This window comes from Cornus florida, unplaced genomic scaffold (assembly GCF_030987335.1).
Source record: "Cornus florida cultivar Cherokee Brave unplaced genomic scaffold, ASM3098733v1 CherokeeBrave_3.0.0_Hap2_Chr11, whole genome shotgun sequence".
Lineage (NCBI taxonomy): Eukaryota > Viridiplantae > Streptophyta > Magnoliopsida > Cornales > Cornaceae > Cornus > Cornus florida.
The window spans coordinates 129,487,632-129,513,402 of NW_026775581.1; the positions used below are offsets into that span (position 1 = coordinate 129,487,632).

The following is a 25,771-nucleotide window of genomic DNA, read 5'->3' on the forward strand; positions in this document are numbered from 1 at the left end:
CTTTAGTCGCCACCAAAGTTGGGTGTGGGTTCGATTCTCCTCCAATATTGCAAGTTCCTGACTTACATATTATTTGCATTGTGAGGTCGGGATGAGTAACCAGGAGTTTACCTCATAACTACAAGTCCAAAGGGCAAATAGTTACAATTCCCACTTTAGAAAAAAAAAAAAAGTAAGTTGACAACTCTTTTAAACTTAAAAAAATACAAAATATGGGTTATATTCATTTTTTATGATTAAACCCATCTATATTTTTCCTCTCTTTGCATCTATCTGTGTATCTCACTCATATATTCATCTGCATCTTTATTTTTCCTTAGCTCCAACGGCCAATCATTCCTTTTGTAGAATTGAGTGAAAAAATGAATAACTTTTATATATAACATGCATAAAAAATAATTGAGGTAGATTTTGGAAATGAAGAAATATAAATGGTTAGTTCAATTTTTTATGAATAGTTTTTTATTTTAAGAAAATTAAAAATAGCAGAAAAAGGTAGGAAGACAAATTTCTACGGGTTGTTCTATAGAAACAGAATTAAAATAAAATACATTCATGCTACGTTTGGTGTGGAGGAATGGAATGAAATGTCCATTCCAACAATTACTTTGTTTGGTATGCAATTTAAAGTGAAAATGGCCATTCCATTGGAATGAAAATCTATTCCATAACTAAACCTATAGAATGGGTATTCCATTTCCCAAGTAATTTATTTTAAAAAATCGACTTCCCAGAACACCCTCATATTCCAAGTTCACAACTATCTCCACCTTTCACCACTACCACCACTACCACTGCCTTCCACCACCACCAACTTCCACCATCGTCCACCACTTTCCACCACCACCACCGCCATCGTCTTTCACCACTGCCACCACCGCCACTGCTATTGCCTTTCACTACCACCACCGCCGCCATTATCGCCACCGTCTTTCACCATCGCTACTGCCACCATTTACCGCAACCACCACCGTCGCCTTTCACCACCGCTACCACCACCACCATTGCCATTGCCTTTCACCACCTTCCACCACCACCGCCGCCATCGTCTTTCACTACTGCCATCACCTTCTACTACCACCACTGCTACTGCCTTTCACTACTACCACCACCGCCACCACCACAGCCCCCCGCCACCACCATCGCCACAGCCACCTTTCACCACCGCTGCCGCCGCCTTCCACAACCACTAACAAAGCTGCCATCTCTTTTCATCACTGCCGTCGCCTTCTACCACCTTCCATCACCAGCACCACCTTTCACCAGCACTACCGCCACCACTACCGCCACCGCCATCGCCTTCCACCACCACCACCACCGCCACCACCTTCCACCACCACCACCACCTTCCACCACCACTGCTGCTGCTAATTTCCACCATTGCCACCACCGCCGCCTTCCAACACCACCACCTACACTACTACCGCTTTCCACCAACCATCATTTATTTAAAAAAAATTATTAAAGAATATCATTTTGTTAATTTAATTTAATTTAATTGTTACTAAGAGGGATATTTTGGAGAATTCAATTACAAATTTATTCCATTCTAAATTTTAAATTGGTCCAACCAAACACTATAATAGTTATTATCATTTCATTCCTACACGTTTCATATTTACAATCAAACAATAGAATGAGAATGACCATTCCATTCCCATTCTCATTCCATTCTCACTTGCATTTCATTTCATTCTTGCACACCAAACGTAACACTTTTTATTCAAAGTTGAGTAATTTTAAAACTATTTCACTTTATATATATATATATATATATATAATTCTAAAAAACTGCTTGGAACTATTTTAGAATTAAAAGAATTTTTATTATTCTAAAAAGTGGAGGTCTCTTAGGAAATATTATAATTTGAAATGATTGGCACCGGATCCAAGGAAAAATAAAAGGTGTGGATGACTATGTGAGTGAGATACATAAATGGGAGTAAAGAGAGGGAAAACACACAAACACACACACACACACGTATATATATATTTGTGGGGTTTAAACCTAAAAAATTGGTATAAACCATGTTTTGTATTTTTTTAAATTTAAAAATTGTGTCAACCTCTTATTGGGACACGTTAGTGTGCAGGACGTAGTATGCTTTGATGGGGCAAGACTAAAGTATTATCCGTTTGAGAATATATATAATATGGGTGTTTAAGATTTTGCCCTCATTAATTTACGGGATCTTTGCAAGGGCTCTCACACAGATCTGGTAAAATTAAGATTGTGTCTGTGGACTTGACCTGTAATAAATTATTTATACCTAAGAATACTTTATTATGAAACCTGATACTTCAAAAGGCTTAATCAAACATATCTAAGTTTTAGGGCCTGTTTGGTTGGTGTTTTACTTTGGTGTTTTTGTTACAGGGCTTCATTTCAGGCCTAAAAACATGTTCGATAGCACTTGTTTTGTTTTAAACAGTACCAAATTTTGGCCCAAAGGTGAAACACCAATTTGGTGTTTCTTGTTGTTTCAACACTGTAGCCCAATAAAAAGCACTGTAGCGGATGAAACAGTCTGCCCAATTTGTTTCAGCTATATAAACATTTTAGGTCATTTTTGCACAAATTTTCTCTCTCCTCTCCCGATACTCTCTCTACGATTCAAGGGCGATTTCTAATCGCCTTCATCTCTATTCTCGTTTTCTACTCTGAACTCGCCCAAATCTACAAGAATTAGAAGTTCAAAACCCATTTATTTTAGTTTATCTATCTGTCTGCAAGAATCAAAACCTATTATTACCAGAGTTTATCTGTTTCTTCGTGCCGCGATCTCATTCTTTGCTATCGCCGGAGTTTCCTTGCCATCGTCGCCCTGTGTTGTGTCCCTAGCTTCATCACCGGTCGTCTTCTTTCTTCATACATGTTTGGAAGACTCCCAGAAAAGGAATTCTCACTGAAATCAATCAACCTCAAAAGCAATTTCCAATGGAATGCTTCCAGTCAGCTGATTTTTGCTCAAATCAATAACATCCAAGGCCTTTAATTCTCTAATATTTGCTGGAATACCACCTATAAGCGAGTTTCTAGACAAATTTAAGAACTTCAAGCCACCAAAATCCCCAATAGCAGAGGGAATTTCACCAGTTAAACCATTGTGGGATAAGTCCAAGACCTGAAGCCCTCCATTCAAGCTATTCTTCGAGGAAGAAAATAAACTGTCCATATCCCCACTCAATCTGTTCCCCGAAAGCAACACACTCTGTAAACCCATTTTAAACACCCAAGATGGAAGACTACCAGTCAATGAAAAGAGAGAGTTGCAGAGTGATTTTTGAGAGAGAGATGGGTCTGCTACCCTTGCAAAAATTAATTTATATATATATATAAATATATATATATATATATATATATATTTGTGTGTCCAAATATGTTTTACATGTTTTTGTTTTTGACATATCTACAGCAAAGTATAGTTCTTAAACGCACTTTCGAATTTGTTCCAAAAAATCCTACAACAAAAACAAAACACCAAAAACATAATACCAAAAACAAAACGCATACTAAACGGGCCCTTAGAATATAACTTTCAATAGACCTATGCATATATTGTTAAAATGCATGTGCGTGTGTATATCAAAAACTTAATCAATTAGGATCCAAAAAAATAAAAAAATAAAAGGTGATTACATAAATTAGATTCCAGTGTTCTCAGTTAGAAAAAAAGAAAAAAACAGGAGGCAAAATTGTATCATCCCAAAACTAAAATCAGTTTGCAATAGATTCTCAAATTCAGTAATCCTTGTCTATCTAGAAAGTACGAACATTTCCCTAGATAATCTGACACTGACTTCATACACACTAGTTGAAAGGATATCTAAAATTTCATTTATATATGTCCATAATATTAAAATAAATTTGATTATTTGTGACTTAATTAACACTCTCCATACATTTATAAAGTCTTACAAATATATCAGGAGTAGCCATGTCCAATGTTTGTGAAAATAATATACACATTTCGAGGCATTCAAGATTTTAATTTTATTTTTTTGAATCACATAGAATAAAAATATAATTATAATAATAACGTAATAGTTTTATCCTTACAAAGATATTAAATAATTCATCACGGAATATATTTAATCTTGATGCTTCGAGCAATTGAGAATATTTCATGGCGTGAAATTTCACTTATATGGAAATGTCGGTTTAGCTTACCGGTTCTAACCTGAACTGAATTACATTTGTGATTTACCAAACAGGTCCTTATCATCGCTGTCAACAACAATAAAATAAAAATAAAAATAAAAATAATGATTTTCCTTTTAAAATTAATAAAGCAAACACGCCGTGCGTCTCTCAGTTCAGCGTTGCAAGACAAGAAGAGAGAGATGACAATCGCCACAGCCGATTCGCAGTGATGTCCAGACGAAACCCATTGGAATTCTGACGTCATCCATCTTGCCCTTTCCTCTCTCTCTCTCTCCTCAAAATCACCGACCCATTCCCATCTTTTAATTTCTCAAACTAAATCTCTCTCTCTAACCTGCCTTGTCTAAACGTCTCGGATCTTTCGCACCTTCTTCGATTATAGAGTTCTTCTCGCTGTTACAGAGTTGCGATCTGCGAGATCATTTGAATTCTTGTGTTTTCTTTATACATATTTGAATATGGCGGGGCAGAACCAGACGCAGATTACGGATTTGTTCGATGTGTATTTTCGGAGAGCAGATTTGGATCGGGACGGTCGGATCAGTGGAGATGAGGCCGTCTCTTTCTTTCAAGGATCCAATTTGCCCAAGCCAGTCCTTGCACAGGTACTATCAATACTTCTCTTGTTCTCTACTCTCCATCCAATTAGGTCTTCTGGTGTGTATAATTCGTCCACACAAAATTATAGAATTGAATTTTACGTTACTATTTTCCTGCTTAATTGACATACACTGGGTATTATTGAATTTACGATTCATTATTTATCATTTGCTTTGTTCAATATGTGTGTGTGTATATATATTTTGTCAGAAGTAGTGTGATTCCAACATGGTTTTCTGTACGGATTTGCTACTGGGTTATTCTGAACCTTGGTAAACAAAACAAGTTTTGATTTTGAATACTCAGAGTCAACTTCATGAATTTTCTCTTCTCCATTTGAGTATTGTAGATCAATGTCCAGATTTAAATCCAATTCAATCATTGAGTGCCAAATTAAAGAATCTTGTAGGGAATTTTGATATATCTGTTTCCAATGTATTATAATGAGCGTTGGGAGAAGTTATATGTAGAGTTGAAGATTTGTAATTTGTGGTTCATGTTGAAATGGAAATACAGAATGTAGTACAGGTCTAGTTTGAGTGGGTTTTGGTTCTATGTTAGTTGGGATGAGTTCACGAAGGTCTGGTGAATTGTAGGAGTTGTGCTTGTATTTGCTTCCAAGAGGGTTTATGAGTTCTGGTCATGTTCTTAGGCTACCTTGAAACCATGTGTGATATCTAGGACTTATGCCATAGAGTCAATGCCAGAAAGTAATTCCTTCTTGGTTTTCCTGAATTAATAGGGTCTAGTTTGAGTGGGTTTTGGTTCTATGTTAGTTGGGATGAGTTCACGAAGGTCTGGTGAATTGTAGTAGTTGTGCTTGTATTTGCTTCCAAGAGGGTTTATGAGTTCTGGTCATGTTCTTAGGCTACCTTGAAACCATGTGTGATATCTAGGACTTATGCCATAGAGTCAATGCCAGTAAGTAATTCCTTCCTGGTTTTCCTGAATTAATAGGGTCTGTAATGAACATTCTCGAAGGAGACATATAAATATTTCTCCAGTTCTCAGCATTGTGGTGGGGTCGACAACTTGGAAACAACTGCAACATGTCCACACGTAGTAATTACTAATTTCTTATAGATGGAAGATGTGATATATGTATACATACACTTCTGCAACTCTTCGAGCTTACTTTTGTGTTGTTAGTATATTTTAGTTTATTTTTTACGAGAAATTCATTATTGGTGGTTCTTTGTTTAGATATGGATGCATGCTGATCAAAATCGTATCGGATTCCTTGGCCGAGCTGAGTTTTATAATGCTCTTAAGCTTGTGACTGTGGCACAAAGTAAGAGAGAGCTAACTCCTGAGATTGTGAAGGCAGCATTATATGGTCATGCTGCAGCTAAAATTCCCGCTCCCCAGATTAATCTTGCAGCTGTACCTGCTGCTCAGCCAAATCCTGCGGCAGGTACACCTGTCCCACAGTTAAGTAGTGCGGCTCCAACGGTATCTCAAAATATTGGAATTAGAGGGCCACAGGTATCTGCGAATGCAAACATGGGCCAGCATGTCTTCCCATCTCAACAAAATCAATTTATGAAACCACCTCGACCCATGCCTCCAGGTACTGCCTTGCATCCACAGCATGGTATTGCAAGTCAAGGGATTCCTGGGGTAGGTACCATGGCAGCTTCTCGTCCTTTAAGTTCAAACATCTCCACTGATTGGCTCGGTGGAAGGACAGGTGGCACTCCAGTGGGAGTTTCTCAAGTTTCTGATGGAGGAATTACTTCTTCCTCTTCCACATCTCGGGATGTATTTGGGCTGGCACCATCAGGATTGACACCCTCTGCACAACCTAGACCGCAGGCAACCACTGGGCTGACTCACCCTGCTGCACCAGCACTACATAATCCAACCTTGCCATCCTACCAGGTGGGAGCTAAGGATCCTAAGGCATCGGTTGTTTCAGGAAATGGGTTTGCACCTGACTTGGTATCTCATTCAAAGCAAAATTCTCTGGTACCTACGTCATCTGCTGGCAGCTCATCTGTCTCATCAGCTATTGTTCCACCATCTGTTGTGTCCCAAACTACAGTTGAGCCAAGACCACTTGGATCGTTGCAGAGCAAATCTACTCTGCCGCCTGTTGGCAGTCAACATCAGCCAGTTCAATCAACACTGAAACAAAATCAACAAGCTTCAGTGCAAAGTTCATCAACATTTACTTCAACTGGGTTTCCAGTAGGAGCTGGAAATTCTGCTCCTGTCCAATCCCAACCTCCATGGCCAAGGATGACTCAGACTGATGTTCAAAAGTACACCAAAGTATTTGTGGAAGTAGACACGGACAGAGACGGTAAAATTACTGGTGGGCAGGCACGCAACCTGTTCTTAAGTTGGAGGCTGCCACGAGGTAGGACCTGCCTCATTTAAACTTTAGGTTTTGAGTTCCCTCCCTCCGTGTTTGTGTGTGTGTGTGTGTGTGTGTGTGTGGTTTCTATATTATTTTTCAGTTTATCATTGTCTAATAAATGCTCTATTAAAAGTTGAAAGTATAATGTGTTATAAACAAGGGAATCGCAGTTTGTGTAACGTGTTGAGGCTAGGTGCCCCTGGTGATATTACTTGCAAGTTGCAATCAGTTACCCTAGTTTTTTATTTTATTTCAATGGTGATTATTTAAACTTGAACTAAAGCTTGACTAACACCATTTGCTTCCCCTTTATGATTGGATGGTGCTAGATGTGGTGCCACATATTGGGGCCTGGTACAATATTATACCTAGTGCTTTGTAAATTCATGAGCACGTCGTCCTGCAAAATGTGATCTTATGCCAATGAATCTCTTTTATCGATATACTATTATTTCGAAGACCAAGATCAATTTACTATGAAGGGAAATTGGAGATGCTCTTGATCGTAGAATCAAGACAGGATGGGTTAAATGTAGAAGTGCATCTCGTATACTATGTGATCAGCGTATTCTGCTAAGATTGAAAGGGAAGTTCTATAAAACAACTATTTCCCTAATTGTTTTTTATGCGACAATGTTGGACAATTAAGAAACAATATATGCTTAAAGTGAGTATGACAGAAATGTGAATGTTGAGATGGATGTGAAGGAATAGAATTAGAATAAACACATTTGTGAGATGGTTTAAGTAACACCAATTGGAGAAAAAATGAGAGAAGATCGATTAAGATGGTTTGGACATATGAAAAGAATACCACTAAGTGCGCCAATTAGGAATAGTGACATGGTCACATTGAGGGTAATGCTAGGAGAAGGAGAAGACCAAAATTAAGCTGTGGTTTGACTGACGTGTGACTTTAATAGTTCGGTATGGAAAAAGAGGATTCATGTTACCAACCTCAAGTGGTTGGAATTGTTATGTTGAGTTGAGTTATCATAATCAATATTTAGTAGACTGAGTTGCTTGTTTGCAAACACCATTGAGCTGTAAATGGCTACCTGACATGTCTTTGAGTGCTCATTTGTTTTATCCATTTGGTAACCCAATACCCTTCTATGCCAAATTAGGTGAAGCAACACATCCAAAAAACATGCTATAAAAAACTGAAACGAATAATGTGAAGATAAATAAAAAAAATAGAGGCAATAAAAATGGGAATCCAACTTGAACTTTACTCGGGTTCAAGGATGATTTTCGTGGCTGAAAGGGGTCAGACACTCCGACCTTGTCTTTAGAAAATGCGGGCACTGTATATGTAGCTGTGAAAGGGGTCAGACACTCATCCTTGCCATGTCAGAACCGGGATTTACATTGATAGAGCTAATTTTCCAATGAAATTCGGCTTGAAGATCGGGGAGAGTTGGAAAGTGATGTTATGTGATAAGAAGGGGTTCAGAACCAACCTTCTCATGGAATGAGAAGTATCTTCTAGTTCTAGTGACATCATGTTGAACAAAAGGCCGATCAAATTTAAGGTGTAAGGATTACTGTAATTATTGGAAGGGAGTTGTTCATCCCAATAAATTCTTCAAAATCACTCTGAAATTTTAGCATAGTAAGTGCTGAAATCTAAAAGGGGAAGATGGGGTAAGGTGTTCGATTCTTATTGCTAACAACCAACAAATAAATTCTGCAAAATGACTACTCATATAAGTAATATTTGCATGTGGGCATAAAAAAAAAAATTAATCACACATTTTTTACTGCCACACAAATTGATTTGTGCATATCATCAAGGAATTATATGACCAGAAGATATTCCTTAGGGGACAATTCAATGTGTATCCAGAAGAAAATTGAAGAGAGCTCAAAAAATCACATGTCACTAGGATTAGTCAACTAGTGTATGTTATTCTGATTGGAGATGTGCTTGATTGCTATTCTTGTTACTGGGGCTTGGTTTATTTATTTTTGTTTTTATTTTGAGGCGACGGTAATTGTTATGTTGAACAGCATTAATGCTCTACCTTCATCCACATGTATATGAAATATGGTATATGAAGGAGTAGTGTCTGAGAGTCAGAGTAAAATTCGTGCCCTTGATGGTGTTGAAGGGTTGGGGCTTTTCAATAAGAGTCTGACTAGGAATGGATTTGTAATTGAAGTTTGATTAGGATTTTCTTAGCAAAGCTATTTTGAGTCAAAAGATGAGATTAGATCCAATCTTTTTATTTTTATTTTTTATTATTATTTTTTTCTTCTAAATAATCACCTCTTGGGGTCTAAAGATAGTTGGGTCCAATACAAAAGTAAATTTGTTTAGCAGAACATGGGGCCTTCATGCAAACTTGCAGAGAGAGATTATAGGGCTCTTCGGTTTCAAAATTGACATGGGAAAAGATAAATTAGGAAAGATCCTCTTGTTTTAAGGAGAATTTTAGGAAAGGATAGATAACAAGTTGTTGGTAATCCCCCTGCTGAAAATTTTGCTGTGCAAGTAACTTTTGAAACGGAGTAGGAAAGGTCAAGGAGAAGTTAGGAAGGGGAAAGTGACCTTATGGGAAAACATATTTTGGGATGTAAGGCTACAAGTCTTATACAAATTGCAGAGAATTTGACTAAAATAGCTGATTATGAATTTATGATGCTGTTAATTATAAACTTTTGCAATTTCATTTCCTATGTCTGTTATCCAACTTTTGCTATTTCCCCCTTTGAGTGCCTTATATAATACTTCTCCAAAAAAAAAATGCCTGTTATCCAACTTGCACATTTCTGTCTCCTTTAGTTTCAATGAATTGAGCAATTTGGGTTTTGGTTTTCTGATGAAGACCTCAGTGCTCTTGGTGATTCTTGTTGGATTATAAAATGAAAGCCTCTTGCCTACGTGGGATTTTTGGAGGGGAAGTACATAGACATTCCTAACCGGCATTATTTTGCACAAAGTAGCTGCTTTCAAACTTGGACTGACTCCTCATGTTTGTTATCTTGAGCTATGTTACCTGAACTCGCATGAACCGGCGAGAGTGTCCGTGTCGACACGACACGACGCTGACACGGACACTGGATATGAGTCGGACTCCTCATTTGTCTACCGGACATGGCTGCCATTGATGGTGGTGCTAGAAAGCTTGTTCATGAAAGGGGTTGGCTGCCATTGACGATGGTGTTAGTTCTTTAAAGGTTGAAGATGTGTCTCGGCTAGCGTGCTTCAGATCTTTCCTGTGATGCATTTTTTAATTTAACGGCTAAGATGAAGCTATCTCTTAATGCTTTTTTCTTTTTTTACGGCAAATAGGACGCCATTTGTCATGGTAGACATAACCTTTTAGTTAATGGGATACAGCTGTATGTAATGGGTTACAGCTGGAAGCCATTAATTACTGCTCTAACTAATAAAAAGTAATAGTATATTTTTCCTTACAAAAATACAATACTCATTAGTTACGGCTGTAACTAATGGTTACTTTTCTTAAACAAATTTTAAAAACAACTGGCATATTTCTTTCAAATGGTATTCAAAAGGTACAACTAACATAAATAAGAGGTACAACTATGGCATGAAAGCTGATCAATATTTGTTTTTTATTCACCTTCCGATATATATATATTGGAAAATTGATGGCTCGTACATAGGGATGGCAATTTACCCCGCAGGGACCGGGTACCCGCCCCGCCCCCTTTATAGCAGTTTTGGGAGACAGTTTAGCTTCTTTGGGCGGGGATGGTTTTTATTAGTGAAAAACCGCGCGGGTTTGGGACGGGGGCTGGGTTAGGTCACCCCGCCTCGCCCTATTTAGGTATGTAAATTACTAAATTACCCTTATTTTATTAGTATATATAGTTAGTTCTAAAAATCCTAGGTCAGATTCACTTCCTTTCCCGGTTGTTCTAGAGACCAGCAGAGCCCTACGAACTAAGAACGTTCATACCCTTGAATTTTATGTTAAATTATTGATTGTCCATTTTTTAATGATTTTTTTCAATAGTTTTACAATTGTATTCGTAGAAAAAAAAATTAAAAGGGAGAAATTCTGGAACTAAACGGGGTGGGGCGGGTGCCTGCGGGGATAAAAAAGTTAAACGGGGGGCGGGGATGGGGTGGAAAAGCCCCTCGTTTAGGCGGTTTTTGGCGGGGACGGGGCGGGTTTCTAAACGGTTGCGGGGGCGGGGGATGGTACACCCGCCATAAACCGCCCCCGTTGCCATCCCTACTCGTACATTAAAAATTTATACAATTTTCATTTATAGAAGTGTCCAAGTACCCGTGTCTAGATATTGGATACTTTTTAGCCGAGTTCCCGTGTCCCTTAATTTGATGAATTGACAAATCCGACCTCTAGACACGCACCTGAGTCTGACACTTGTACCCAAGTCCGGGTAACACAGATCTTAAGCTTTTACCATTTTTTTTTTTTTTGATAAATAAGAATTGATTAAAAAGCGTTCAAAAGGGGAATGCGTCCTATTACAAGAGTGGAACTGGGTTCTAAGGACCCAAAGAATCCAAAAAATTAACTAAAAATAGAACGAAGAATATGAGCTCCTCTTCACGTAACTAAAAATAGAACGAAGAATATGAAGTTTCAACGTCGCCATGGACGACTCATTCCCTTCGACCATTCTATTATTCCTCTCCTTCCATATGTACCACCAAAAGCAATGCGGAACTGTCCTCCAGTGATCGCGAACACTGCTTCTCACACGGCATCCTCTCTATGAGCTAATCAATCCCTTGGAAGATCCAGGCATTATCCAAAACCAAATATGAGGTTCCAACAGTTGTACGCCACTGGACAATGCAGGAGGATATGATCCACTGACTTACCATCTCGTTTGCAAAGGCAAAACCAATTAGCAATACAATTGCCTCTCTTCCTCAAATTGTCCATTGTTAAAATCTTACCCCATACAGCTGTCCAAACAAAAAATGCCACTCTAGTAAGAGCAGTAGAACGCTATATGGTCTTCCATGGGAAATCAATGCCTATGAAGTTGGTTAGGCATCGAAACAGGGATCGAACTTCAAATCGACCATGGGATGAGGGGATCCACCTAATATCATCACTACCTTTGCCAATTGCCTCCTGTTTATACAACATATCTAGAAGAACACATACCTCGTCCATCTCGGAACGCCGAAAGCTTACATCCCACGTAATCCCACTACCATCAAGCCGATAACAGTCAACTACGCAGGCATGTCTATCGGTGGCGATGCTGTACAAACTTGGGAAGGTGCAAGATAACGGCTGATCACCGCACCATAAATCCTCCCAAAAACAAACATATCTACCGTTACGCACCTTAAATCTAATATGGGAAGAGAAAACATCCCAATCATTCTGAATGGATTTCCACGCACCAATTCTTCCTGCAATAGAGATTGGACGAGTAGACCACCCGCCACTCTCTTCTCCAAAACGACATGTGACGAGCCTTCTCCAAGGGCGATGCCTTTCCCTGCTGAATCTCCATAACCATTTACCCAAGAAAGCTTGATTAAAAGGAACCAACCTCCGAATACCCAGACCACCCAACTTGATGGGCTTGCAAACTTGCTCCCATCTGACGAGATGATATTTAAACTCTTCACCCCTTCCATTCCAAAGGAAACCTCTTTGGATCTTTTCAATCCTTTCAACAACAGAGCATGGGATTTGGAACACAGATAAAAAATAAGTAGGCAAGCTCGAGAGAGTACTCTTTATGAGAGTAACTTTCCCTCCCTTCGATAGATATTGCTTCTTCCATCCTGCCAGCTTTTTAACATATCTATCAATCATAGGGTCCCAACTCCCCACCCTCCTAGAGGAGACCCCCAAAGGCAGTCCCAAATAAGGAATAGGGAAAGAACTTACCCTACACCTTAGAACTGCAGCTAAGGAGGAAATGTCTTGTACATCCCCAACCGGAACAAGCACACTCTTGGCCACATTGACCTTCAGTCCTGAAACCGCCTGAAAACAAACCAGAATGCACCTCAAATATCTTGAGCTTTTACCATTGTACCTGAAAAATCTGCAATTAAGGAATATAAGGATAGTTGCCCAAGGCTCTTAAATTTCAGAGCCATATTAATTTGTGAAGAACTAATTCTTTTAAATTCTCATTAATCCTTGTTATTTTTAATCCTGTGTCTTTATTGCAGTCACACAAACACATACAACAATAAATAAAGTAACATATAATAATTAGTTAATCATGTGTCTCTGTTTCAGTTAATTAGATTTTTTACGTGGAAAACCCTGGAAAGGGAAAAACCCTGGGATCATCAGTCTAGGCTTGAATAATGCACTATTGGAGAAAGGTCTTACAACTAGGTTGAACAGAATGTACCCTAAGAATCCATAGTTACCAGTGACCCAGACTCATGCAAGAGTATCCTCTACGATCTCCACCGCTGCAAGTCAATTAACTTATCACCTTCTAGCTTGTCCAGTTGATTCATTGATTGATACTCTTCAATCTGCTCCTTGCTTTTATTCTGTCAATCATGCATGTGTATGGCCTATAGAAAAATGCTATAGCCTTATATTGGAGTCCTATGTGAAATAAGAAGATGAATCCTTTTAAAATTTTGTTCTTGAGAAGTTTCCAAAAAGTTTTTGTGCCGATTGATTGTGAGGCACTGTCCAGGTTTCGAAGCTTACTGAACTTTGATAAAAATTTTGCTTGACAATTTTGATTGATTGAAATATCAATCGAAGTTCTCTGTTCTTGTTGAAATCTCTGTTTAAGATTTTTGATTTTGTTCTATTTAAATTCCTAGATAATTTTGTAAAACATGTAACTAGGTAATGTGATTGAGTTTGAGTGGTTTTCGGAGTGTTCTTCGCTTTTCTTCATTTCCATCATCGTCTTTCAATTGTAGACAAATGAAAAGACTTGTAACACACATTCAAACCCTAGTTTTGATTAGGAATTTGTCAGCACAACTCAATTTTGGAAAACCCTTACATGTGCTTCTTCTTCTTTTTTATTTTTTTATTTCTCTTTTTTTGGGTGCAAGGTGATTGGGGCTTAGCCACAGAGAGCAAGGTGTTATTATGCAAGGCTACCCTATTAATCTCCTGTTAAAATTAGTATTCTGCTCAAAAGGCTGTATATTGGCAAGAAATACTTGATAACTTAACTGCTCTGGAATATCATCTGTTAACAACCATCTACTCCAAAAGCTTAAGCTGTTAGAGAGGGTGTAACTTAAATATATAAATCCTTCAACATACTTATGAAAAAAAAATAAATCCTTCAACATCATCAAATCTATTAATTTTAGGTTAATTTTTGTTCAATAGAGGGGTTCTTAGTTATAATATAGATAAGCCTGAAATAGGATTTTCACTTTGAGATTATGGCGAAGGCTCAAATGGAATTAATGTGTTGCTAGAAGGTACAATATATCAGCTTCATCTGTTTTGAGTGTTTGGTTATTATGATTTGGGCAAGATTATATATTTGTGAATTTCAGGCATGCGTATACAATGAAGTGCCAACAGAGTGCATTATCTTTTCTTGGTATCTTGATTGTTTCACCCCTCTCTCTCTCTCTCTGACACGATTATGAATTAATTACAAATCTTGATTGTAATACTTGTGTCAACCTCAATTATTTAATACCAGGGGGCAGGGGAACGAGTTAAATATTTACTTCAAAAGCAGATCTAGTTCTTATCTTCCCCAATCACATTATGTTTACTATGTTATTATTGTTGGCCTGCCAGAGGTCTTAAAGCAGGTGTGGGACTTGTCTGATCAAGACAATGACAGCATGCTTTCTTTGAGGGAATTCTGTATTGCACTGTATCTGATGGAACGGTACAGAGAAGGTCGCCCTCTTCCTACCGTGCTTCCAAGTAGTGTTGTGTTAGATGAGTCACTGTTGCCTGCTGCCAATCAGCGTGCTCCGGCTTATGGCAATGCAAGTTGGGGATCTACTCCTGGTATATATGTTTCCTGTCTGTGCCAGTTTTCATTCATTTATTAATACATTTATTTTATTAGATTTATTGTCATTTTCAATCTTTTAATAGGTATGCAACAGCCGCAAGGCATGACTGGTGTAAGGCCAGTCAATCCTGCTGCTCGATTGAGACAACCAAGTCAATTTCCCATTCCTCAGGCTGATGAATCTATGCAGCCCAGTCAGCAAAAGCCCAGAGTTCCTGAGCTGGAGAAGCATCTTGTGGACCAACTTAGTAAAGAGGAACAAGATTCATTGGACTTGAAGTTTAAAGAGGCAACTGAAGCAGATAAAAAAGTACTTCTTTTAAATATATTTCCTATTAACTTTTCTGCTGTGTTAAATTTTCTTTGTCTATCCTGAATCATGTTTGGTCTGCGGTATATATGCACACACAGGCTAATTGATCTTGCCATTTGTGGAACAAAGTTGTTTTTATATCTTATTTATAGGAGGGTTTCTCTCTCTCTGGTTGTTATATTGTTGTTTCTCCCGTCTAAAGTTCAATATGGTATGTTGGGTGGTGGTCGAAGTCAGAATATGGAATAAACTGATGGGAAGAATTGAAAAACTTGATTGCTGTTGTATCAGTTCTTTCCTTGTGGATGCTTTGGTGGCAGAATCACGACCTTTCAGTTAACTCTTTTTTTTTTTTAATTTTTTGGTGGAATTGCCATCTTGGCTCGTGCTCGATTTGGAGTGCTTATGAGTAAAATTATATTTACTAATCACTGGAATTCTATTTTGATTACCACGTAATTTATTATAGCTATTGATAATTTTCAGGAGAGTTATAACATATTACGTATTACAGTCTGTACCGTCTATTAAAGGGTTACTTGTGTGTGTAAGAGCATGTTTTGAGTTATGTTATTTTTGGTCAGTCAAAAACTCAATACAGAATATAAGTCCCTCCATCTCTCTCTCTCTCTCTCTCTCTCTCTCTCTCTCTCTCTATACTTTTAATTTTACTCTGCATTTGTGCGTCTTTTTCAATAATTGTCTTTGCAGGAGAACTTATACCTTTCCAGGAAACTTTAGTCTCTCTGACACTTTGGCGCCTGATTTTGTTCTTTGTAATTGCAGGTAGAAGAACTGGAAAAGGAGATTTTAGATTCCAAAGAGAAGATCGAGTTCTACCGCACCAAGATGCAGGAAATTGTGAGTATTTCCCCCTTTCAACTGATGTTTGTCCGCTCTAGAAGACCATTACATTTAGATTTACTTCTTGAGAAAAAATGAATTGTTTTCTATTACGTGTGGAAGACTTTTAGGGTTCTGGGTCTTCTTCTGACGGACGGGGACAATATGTATACAGCTTAAACGGGTTTATTGAAGTTGAATAGATATTCCTAAAACCACTATAATATTGTGATTATTAGTAAACCTTGGTATAAATATCTCTTCGCCTTTAACTTTATTCAAGCTTGGGAGATGTAGACAGATGGTCCTACAATGCTGACATGTTTATTGGGGGGGGTCAATATCTTAAATTTTAGGCAATTTATAGCCCCCATAAGTGTCAAATATAATTAAGTCTTCATCTGTCTTGGCTTAAACCTATTAAAGGGAAAAAAACTATTTGTGTGTTTCTGTTACCCTGTTCACTCATAGATTTATTTTTGGCAATTTTCAGAAAAAAAGGAAAATGAGTTATTGTACTGAAGTGATGTGGTGGAAAGTTTGGGTTCATAGGGCTTAATTAACAAATCATTGAAAAGGTTTTACATGGAATATCTTTAATGTAGAGGTGCATCTGTCTATGTATTTGTGGACCCTAATTTCTCTCTGGAACTCACTCTATCTAGCAGTCAGTCAGTGAGGGCCCATGTTACATTCTGTGACCTCCATTAAACTGAACACCACCTGTTCACCTCCATTTCACTGTTGCTAATGTAAACATCTCAATTTGTGAACTCAAAACTTTTATCATCCTCTAAAACCCCAACCACCAAACAAATAACACTATTCTTGTCGAGAGACCTAGGAATTAGCCACCTATCAATAACTCCAAACCACAAATTGTGACCAACTGGGGGAATTTTTTTTCATCTTATGGACCGAGTGTGCTCATGTCTGCTCCTGATTGTTGCTTGTCCTTGAATTCCTTGTCACCCGATCTTGCTGTTTTCCCAAATTGTTAACCAAATCTGATCTGTGAAACAAAAATCACAAAAGTTGATAATGTGTAAAGCTAAGAAAAATGGGAAGCAATTAATACCAAGAAGTCTTAGAAAAATTACCCAGTTTTCAAGCACAAGAGAGCTTGTCAAACATCTCTACTCTGAAGAATTGTCAATGCATATAATACAGATCATATCTTGTTTTTGAGTAAAGGAGTTAGATCTTCAGAATTTGGAGTTACTTCTTTGAACAGCCTGAAGTTTTCGATATATTTTGTTTGTTGTTGCTTTAGGATTGAGTCTTGTTGGGCAGTTATTATTGGAAATAGAAATGCATTATTAATACTCTTTATATGTCCACTGTTTGGTGTCAGATTTTATACAAAAGCCGATGTGATAATAGATTAAACGAGATCACCGAAAGGGCTTCTGCTGACAAACGCGAGGTATCTCTCTGAATATTGAGGATTGTATGGTTGTTCCACATAGTTTGTGTTGTTTGTTGGACCAAGAGCAACTTGCTTTTCAGGTTGAGTCCCTGGAAAAGAAATATGAAGAAAAATGCAAGCAGGTTGGAGATGTGGCTTCTAAATTAACCATTGAAGAGGCTTCTTTTCGTGGGATTCAGGTATATCACTTTTTATTTTTTATGTTGAGTGGCGCTCATCATTGGTTTTCCAGTGACTTTTTTGAATGTCCATTGTGCAAACGATATTAATTTCCCTTGCTTCATCTTTCATCAAATGCTATGACACTTCACTGGATCCTTTTAGGAGAGAAAAATGGAGCTATATCGGGCAATTCTCAAAATGGAACAAGATGGTAGTGCCGATGATGCCCAGGTAGATTGTAGCACTATTGATTTGGTAGAGACTGCCTGAAATTTGTCTCAGTCCAATTTTTTGGCTTGTGCAGGTTGATGCTGATCAAATCCAGTTGGATCTTGAGGAACTAGTTAAAACTTTGAATGATCGTTGCAAAGATTATGGATTACGAACAAAGCCCACTGCACTTGTTGAGCTTCCCTTTGGTATTTCCACAACCATGCTAATTCCTAACCTTTTGGTGTAATCATAGTATCATACTTTGAGTCCCATTTTAATTGTAGTGCATCATCTATTCAACTGCTTTGATTTGTTACTCGCTAGACCAGCAAAAAAAAAAAAAAAAAAATCAAATTTAGTATTTCTTATAATCTTTGTTAATTACTTTGTGCGAATCTATATTTATAGGAGAATTTTGTTTATTCTACTGACTTTGATGTAAGAAGTGTAATCTACTAACTTTGTGTGATCTATTCACCTTTTGGTGGAATCATAGTATCATACTTTTAGTCCCATTTTAATTGTAGTGCATCATCTATTTACTTGCTAGACCAGCAAAAAAAAAAAAAAAAAAAAAAAAAAAAAAAAAAAAAAAAAATTAGTATTTCTTATAATCTTTGTTAATTACTTTGTGTAAATCTATATTTTATAGGAGAATTTTGTTTATTCTACTGACTTTGATGTAAGAAGTGTACATCTATTCACTTTGTGTGATCTGTAGTTAATAAGGGCACTTTTCCTTATTCTATTGGCTTTGATGTAAGAAGTTTACATGATAGCATCAAAATAATCGTTTTGTTTTTTTTCCAACTTTGGTGGTGAACCTATTTATCAAATTCACTCTTCAAGACTGATATATGAGTTAATTTTTCCTAATTGAACATATGAGATATATATTATCTATGTATGTCAATAGAATTTCATTTTTTATATATAAGAATGTCAATAGAATTTTCATTTTTTATATACATCTTTTGAAAGTTATAAAATTTAATTAATTGAAGTTATATATTCACAGAATTCTCCCCACTTTAGGACTCTGAGATACTAAGCCAAAATAAATCCTCTTCTATCCTCTTCTATCAATTAATGAAAGAATAATTCACGAATTTCTCTCTTGCCGGTATTCTCTCCCTCTATATACATGCATAAGCGTTTCTGATGCGGGAAGATCCTGACTTATTTAGCTCCCCAAAACAAAAAAGAAAAGAGAAAAAATAAATGCTTGTAGTTTTGCACACAAGGAGGACCTTCAATTCATTTCATATTATAGACAGATGAAATTTTATTAGTTTTTAAAATTCCTTTAGATTCAGTTAAATTAATGCTTAAGTTTAAATTCTTATGTAATAGCGATTAGATTTTTACAAAATTTTAAATTCATCATTTATTTTGAATCTTATCGGTTTATAATACTTACATATGTATACTGTTGAAAGAAATAAAAAAGTTGAAGAGAGAAATTAAAACATGAAGAACACAAGAATATAACGTGGTTTAGCCACTAGGGCTTATATCCACGACACACAAAGCTCAAAGGGCTACATCTCTTTCATTACACTCTCTTAATTTTGTTTACAATAACCACCTCTATTTATAGGTGAATCGGGGAAGACTTGTAACTATAATAAAGGAATTACACAAAAAGTCAAATGCAAATATGGCAACAACTTGTTGCCTAGCAACTTAACGTTTTGTCAAGGAGTGATTTAAGGGCTTAAATCACTCATATAATTATTCTCCAAGATGTACATATATGTATTTTTTGGATTTTAATTCCTTTCATACGTACGTACTTACATACATATACATATATATAGATATGGATTACTCCAACTGGATTTATTACTAACTGTTCTTTTTTAAATAGACTTTTTCTGTTAGGACTTACTGATTAATTTAGGATATGATGTGGTTAGACTTAGTTTATTATAGTGATTATTTGTTTAACATGGTTATTCTATCTTATTAGAAGTTCTTAAATCTACTATTTTTTTTAAAGCAATAAATCAACTATATTTTAAAGTGATGATGCTTTCCATCCATTGAAATCATTGAAAGGTAAGTGAAGAGAAATTTTGGTTTACTTTCACTCTTCTTTCAAGCTATAGATACTTTCATGCATTGAGTGGCGTTTTTCTATTTCTTTTGAGACTTATTCCAACTATCCCCTCCTACTTATGTGTCTATTTTTATTGAACTTTGCTGGCATAATAATTTCCTTTTTCTTTTTTTTCATTTTTTTCCCTTTTTTTCATCTTCTTCCACCCTATTTAGATATATCTATCTGAAATTTAAATGGATATACAGAAACAATGAGACCTTTTAATCACGTGCATTGCACTTGTTTTATACTAGTCATTCAAAGTTCGTTGTTTGCCTTTTGTACCCTTATGTGTGCAGTTGTGGTTCTTAAATTTTGTTTAACAAACCTCATGTTTCTTTTCAAGCACGTTATGGAGTCTAATATTGGAATGTTTCAGTTATTTTCCTTAGGCCAATTAAAATGGTTTGTTTTTTGCTTTTCATTGTGGGTATTAGAAACATTGAGCATATGAAGGTAGTTGTTTAGTTCAACCACTTTCCATGCATCACCTTTTCATCTCATTTTCTTCCATTTGATTTCTATATTTTCGTATTGTACATTTTTCGAGCATATTTCTAGCTTTTAACATCTGATTTGGCAGTATTTTCTGTTTTTTTATTTATTAAATTAGACAACATGAATTTTTTTAGCTTATCAGAAATAAAATGTGAAATTATGGCCTCTTATTCTACTATTATTCATTTACTTTTCATACATACTCCCTCTAATAGGTAAACAGGTTTTTAATTTTATTGTTTTGAATTTTAATATTGTATATTCCTTTCTCTTCTTTATTTGTTACTGGTTGAGTAACATAACGTGCTCTTCACCCTCACTCCCCCCCTCCTCTCTCTCTTCCTTTTCCCCCCTTGTTTGGTACATCTGTCTATATTCCCATTAGAATGGAACAGTCGAAGAGCTGTGCAAGAATGTGAGTTGCATGTCAGCTTTCTAGGAACCAGTTTCGGAAGTTTGCATGTTTGTAACCATTCAGCATGAGAGAGACTGAACAATTTTCTGCTTAGCAAGTCAATATTTAAGTGTTATTAATTTTTCAATGCTCTTTTAAGTTTATTTCCACTACCGTCTTTTCATTCTGCCATATTTCTCTTTTCTTATTCTTTGTTGTATAACGATTTTGTTCAGGCTGGCAACCTGGCATCCAAGAAGGAACAGCAGATTGGGATGAAGATTGGGATAAATTTGAAGATGAAGGTATGTTAAATAGTCACCTGTAGTTTAAAGTTGACATTGAGTTTTAGAATCTTTTAGATAAAAAAATCTAGGCATGTGTATGAATATATAAAAAAAGGAGGTCTAGTCATGTGCTCTGAATATTCCTTTTTTCCCTCTTGCTTCTCCATGGTGCCTTTTGGATGTAAGCTGTAATTGCAATTTAAACCTGATGAATTTTTGTGACTTCCAGGATTCTCATTTGTCAAAGAGCTCACTCTTGATGTCCAAAATGTCATAGCCCCTCCCAAACCAAAGTCCTCTTCAGTTTGTAATAAAGCATCTTCCACGGATAAGGATGCAACTGTTTCATCCTCAAATGATGATGGCAAGTCAGAGAAGCCACCAAGCTCAGGGGGAAGGATCGCTGAGGATGAATCAGCACATGCTCAAAGTGAAGAGGGTGTAGCAAGAAGTCCACCTGAAAGTCTATCTGGAAGGAATGGACTGGATAGCCCATCTGATAGGCACCAAGATTCCCCCCAATTTAAAAAGAACACTCGTCAAGATGGTTCACCCCATCAAGATTCTCTGGATACTATAGAGACGAAAAGGTAGCGTGATTACTTTGCGCCTTTTGCTTGTGGTTTCCTTCTGCTTCAGTTTTTTTATACTTCTCCGACGAGCAAGATTTTAAATTGTTGTGTGATCATATCTTGGGGAAATGTTTTTTTCGTTTATTTACTTGTTGGTTTTTATCCAGCTTTCTGCACTATGGGTGCTTTATTAAAAATCTGAACTTATTTGTGATTTCCTATTGCACAGTGATCAGGGGGGTGCCGAATCCGTGCTATCTGGGGACAAAATTTTTGATGAACCCAGCTGGGGAACGTTTGACACTCATTATGATACAGACTCTGTTTGGGACTTTAATCCTGCTACTTCTAAGGTATGTGAAAACTTCCTAATGTATGTGTGGCAAATTGTTTTAGGACTTGCGTTAGTTGGGGATTGCTGCCATGCTTCTTTAGGTTTGATCCATGTTGGTTTTATTTTTGATTTTATATTATATATACATATTCCTAATGTATGTGTGGCAAATTGTTTTACTTATCAAAAAAAAAAAAAAAAAATTGTTTTAGGACCGTGCATTAGTTAAAAATTGGCATTTCTGCCATGCTTCTCTAGGTTTGATCCAAGTTGGTTTGATTATTTATTTTATATATATATATATATATATGTTGTTTTGGTATATTGATAGTAATTCACTTGATCTTTTATTTGATGTTGGCATGACAATCCTTTTCGAGAGTGAATGGCTTTTAAAATTATGCATTATGCAAAGGTATGTGATTCATTCCCATTAGATAAAGAGAGTCACTAAAAAATGCCCAAGGGTCAGTAAATACACACAATGTGTACTAAAGACCCTACAAAAATTATGGTAATGTATAATCTACAAAAGAATTCAACAAAATTGAAGACCTTAACATGATCCAAAGGAACAAAGAGCTTAGAGTTAAATGCTTCAGCTTCCCTTGTTGGTTCTTCTATAAAATGCTTATTTACCAAAAAAATATAATAATAATAATAATAAATGCTTCAGCCTCAATTCAGGCAATTCCACCTATCGAAGGAGTTCCTACTTCTTTCATTTTAGACGCATCACCATTAAGTAGCTGAGGCGACTGCCAAACTGATCTAGTTCTCACTCTACACGCACACAGAATAATTAGAAATGATATATCTGCAATAAAATACAGATGTATTGGGGGGATATCTTCAACTGTAAATCAATATTGCAACTTTTCTGAAAATGATGTAAATTTATACCAATTGATGTAAGTTGGAATGAAATACTGGAGTTGTTGATAGAAGATGATAATACATCATTTAGAATTGTAAAGTTTCCAAATGAATGTATGTGTGATGCGTACTTGATCTTAAGGTGCAAAAAGTGTGTATTGTATATATAAAGCTGACTACCCAATTTAACACCACAAAAAAGCATCAAACACGGATTAATTATAGATACATATGTCAAAAGCAAAATAAAGATACAATAACAAACATGGCAACAATACAAAATAACGAACAAAATTGATGTTGCTATTTTTATTGATAACTAAAATAACAGCAAACAAGCAATTTTCCCAACTATTTGGGTTGGCTACATGAATCCAATGTTTCCATTCCACTCTATCTAAGGCCGTAGCCTCAGTCAAACCACATGCTATATAGTTTTTGTTAAAAAGAAGCCTCAGTCATTGATAACTAATAATAGTTTTTGTTAAAAATGTTGGATGTGAATAGTGGATAATCCCAAGTAAACAAAATACTTGTTTTAATGACAAAAATACTTGTTCTGATCCTCGACAGTAAATATTCTAAGGTAAGGTATGAAAAATATTACTCCGTACTAAGGAATGTGAATCTAAATTAAGGAACACAGAATATCACAAAGAGTTGTGAAACCGAAGGAAACACATCCAAAAATAACAGGGAGAAGGGTGGGGTGGGGCATATGGGCAGTATAGTTTTCTCTCTGATTGTCAGCGTGAAGTTTCTTTCCAAACATATAGCAGCTCCTAATAATATTGTTACTTTGTCAAAGCTATTGCAGCACACTGATTCAGTGCTGGCATGACAATTATAAGATGGGGGTGGTTATGAGTTCAGTTCTTACTGTTGGTAAAATTTGATATATTTACTTCATTTGTAAAGCAGATGTAAGTTGTAAGGTATTGGCATCTACTTCTTGCATAGGAAAAACATAACTAATCATATGGTCGATGTTGACATTACCCATTTAAATAATTGGATTACAGATATGATGCCTTTTTTAGTTGCAGAAAGCTTCATTCTTCATCTGTTCAAACCTATTTTTTTGCAGGATGCAGATCAAGAGAAGCATAGTGAGAGTTCTTTCTTTGGTTCTGATGTCTGGGGTCTAAACCCAATAAGAACAGAGCCCACACATAGAGATGGAATTTTCCAGAAGAAGAGTGCTTTTGCTTTTGACGATTCTGTTCCAAGCACTCCCATGTTCAGTTCTGGCAACTCACCGCAAGGAGATAACATGTTTCGAAAGAAGAGCCCATTTGGTTTTGCTGATTCTGTTCCAAGCACCCCCATGTTCAGTTCTGGCAACTCCCCTCAAAGGTTCAGTGAAGGGTTAGAAAAGCACTCATTTGACAACTTCTCAAGATTTGACTCCTTCAGCACGCATGATAGTGGATTATTTCCACCTCGTGAGTCCCTCACAAGATTCGATTCCACCCGCAGCACCAGAGACTCCGATTATGGTCATGAATTCTTCCCGCCGCATGACTCCTTCTCAAGGTTTGAATCCTTCGGCAGCACCACCAGAGACTCTGATTATGGTCAAGGGTTTGCCCCGCCACCTGATTCCTTCTCAAGGTTTGATTCCATCCGCAGCACCAGAGACTCTGATTATGGTCAAGGGTTCTTCCCGCCTCCTGACTCATTCTCTAGGTTTGACTCCTTCCACAGCACCACCAAAGACTCCGATCACGGTCAAGGGTTCGTCCCGCCAACTGACTCCTTGAGGTTTGACTCCTTCCGCAGCAACACCAAAGACACTGATTATGGTCAAGGGTTCTTCCCGCCACCTGACTCCTATGCAAGGTTTGATTCCTTCCGCAGCACCACTAAAGATTCTGATTATAGTCACAGGTTCCCATCTTTTGACGATGCAGATCCATTTGGGTCAAGCGGGCCATTTAAGACGTCAGTGGAGAGTCAAACTCAGAGGAGAGATTCTGACAACCGTAGAGCTTTTTAGTCAGGCGATTTAGTATTTAATTCAACAGCATTATCTTTGTTCTCGTTCGAAGCCCTTTTTTTTGAGGTTTGTTGGTGTAGTAGGTATGATGATATGGTTCTTCATTTGATATAGAAGTATGATACTGAGTTTAAAGGGCTGTCGTGTGGATTTAGCCCATGTGTAATTTTGCCAACTTGATACAATTTTTTTTTTTTTTTTTTCGGAATTTTTTTTTTCTTGAGTTATGTTTCTCAATATTCATTTGTTCTCTGACCTAGATGTATAAAATATACACACAGACTGTATATTTTTTTTCTTTTCTTTATAAGTTGTTATTTGGGACTCAAAATTTATCTTTCTTCAATTTTTTTTTTTTTTTTTTCGTAATTGGTAGTTTGCTTCTATATTTGTCCTCGTGGTTCTGTTCATCTGGCTTTCTTGTGCGGATGGACAGTAATTTATTCAAACAGAGAACAGAGTATTGTTTGAACTATATTTTTGGTTCACATTGATGGTAGCCCTAAAATTTCCTTCTGTTTTTTTTTTTAATAGCTTGGCAATGGTTAGTAATTTATTCAAACAGAGAACAGAGTATTGTTTGAACTATATTTTTGGTTCACATTGATGGTAGCCCTAAAATTTCCTTCTGTTTTTTTTTTTTAATAGCTTGGCAATGGTTAGTGGGATT

General features: G+C 36.7%; 1 protein-coding gene across 1 annotated transcript; it reads left to right on the forward strand.

Annotated features, from left to right (window-relative positions):
* The first annotated feature begins 4,273 nt into the window (after nt 1-4,273).
* Nucleotides 4,274-25,405, forward strand: LOC132285223 (uncharacterized). Its single transcript, XM_059787392.1, has 13 exons — nt 4,274-4,770; nt 5,969-7,127; nt 14,852-15,070; nt 15,161-15,387; nt 16,177-16,251; nt 17,588-17,659; nt 17,743-17,841; nt 17,987-18,055; nt 18,129-18,243; nt 21,270-21,338; nt 21,550-21,910; nt 22,122-22,245; nt 24,190-25,405. The coding sequence occupies exons 1-13, from the start codon at nt 4,624-4,626 to the stop codon at nt 25,099-25,101; spliced, it is 3,648 nt and encodes a 1,215-aa protein (XP_059643375.1). The 5' UTR covers nt 4,274-4,623; the 3' UTR covers nt 25,102-25,405.
* Nucleotides 25,406-25,771: the final 366 nt, after the last annotated feature.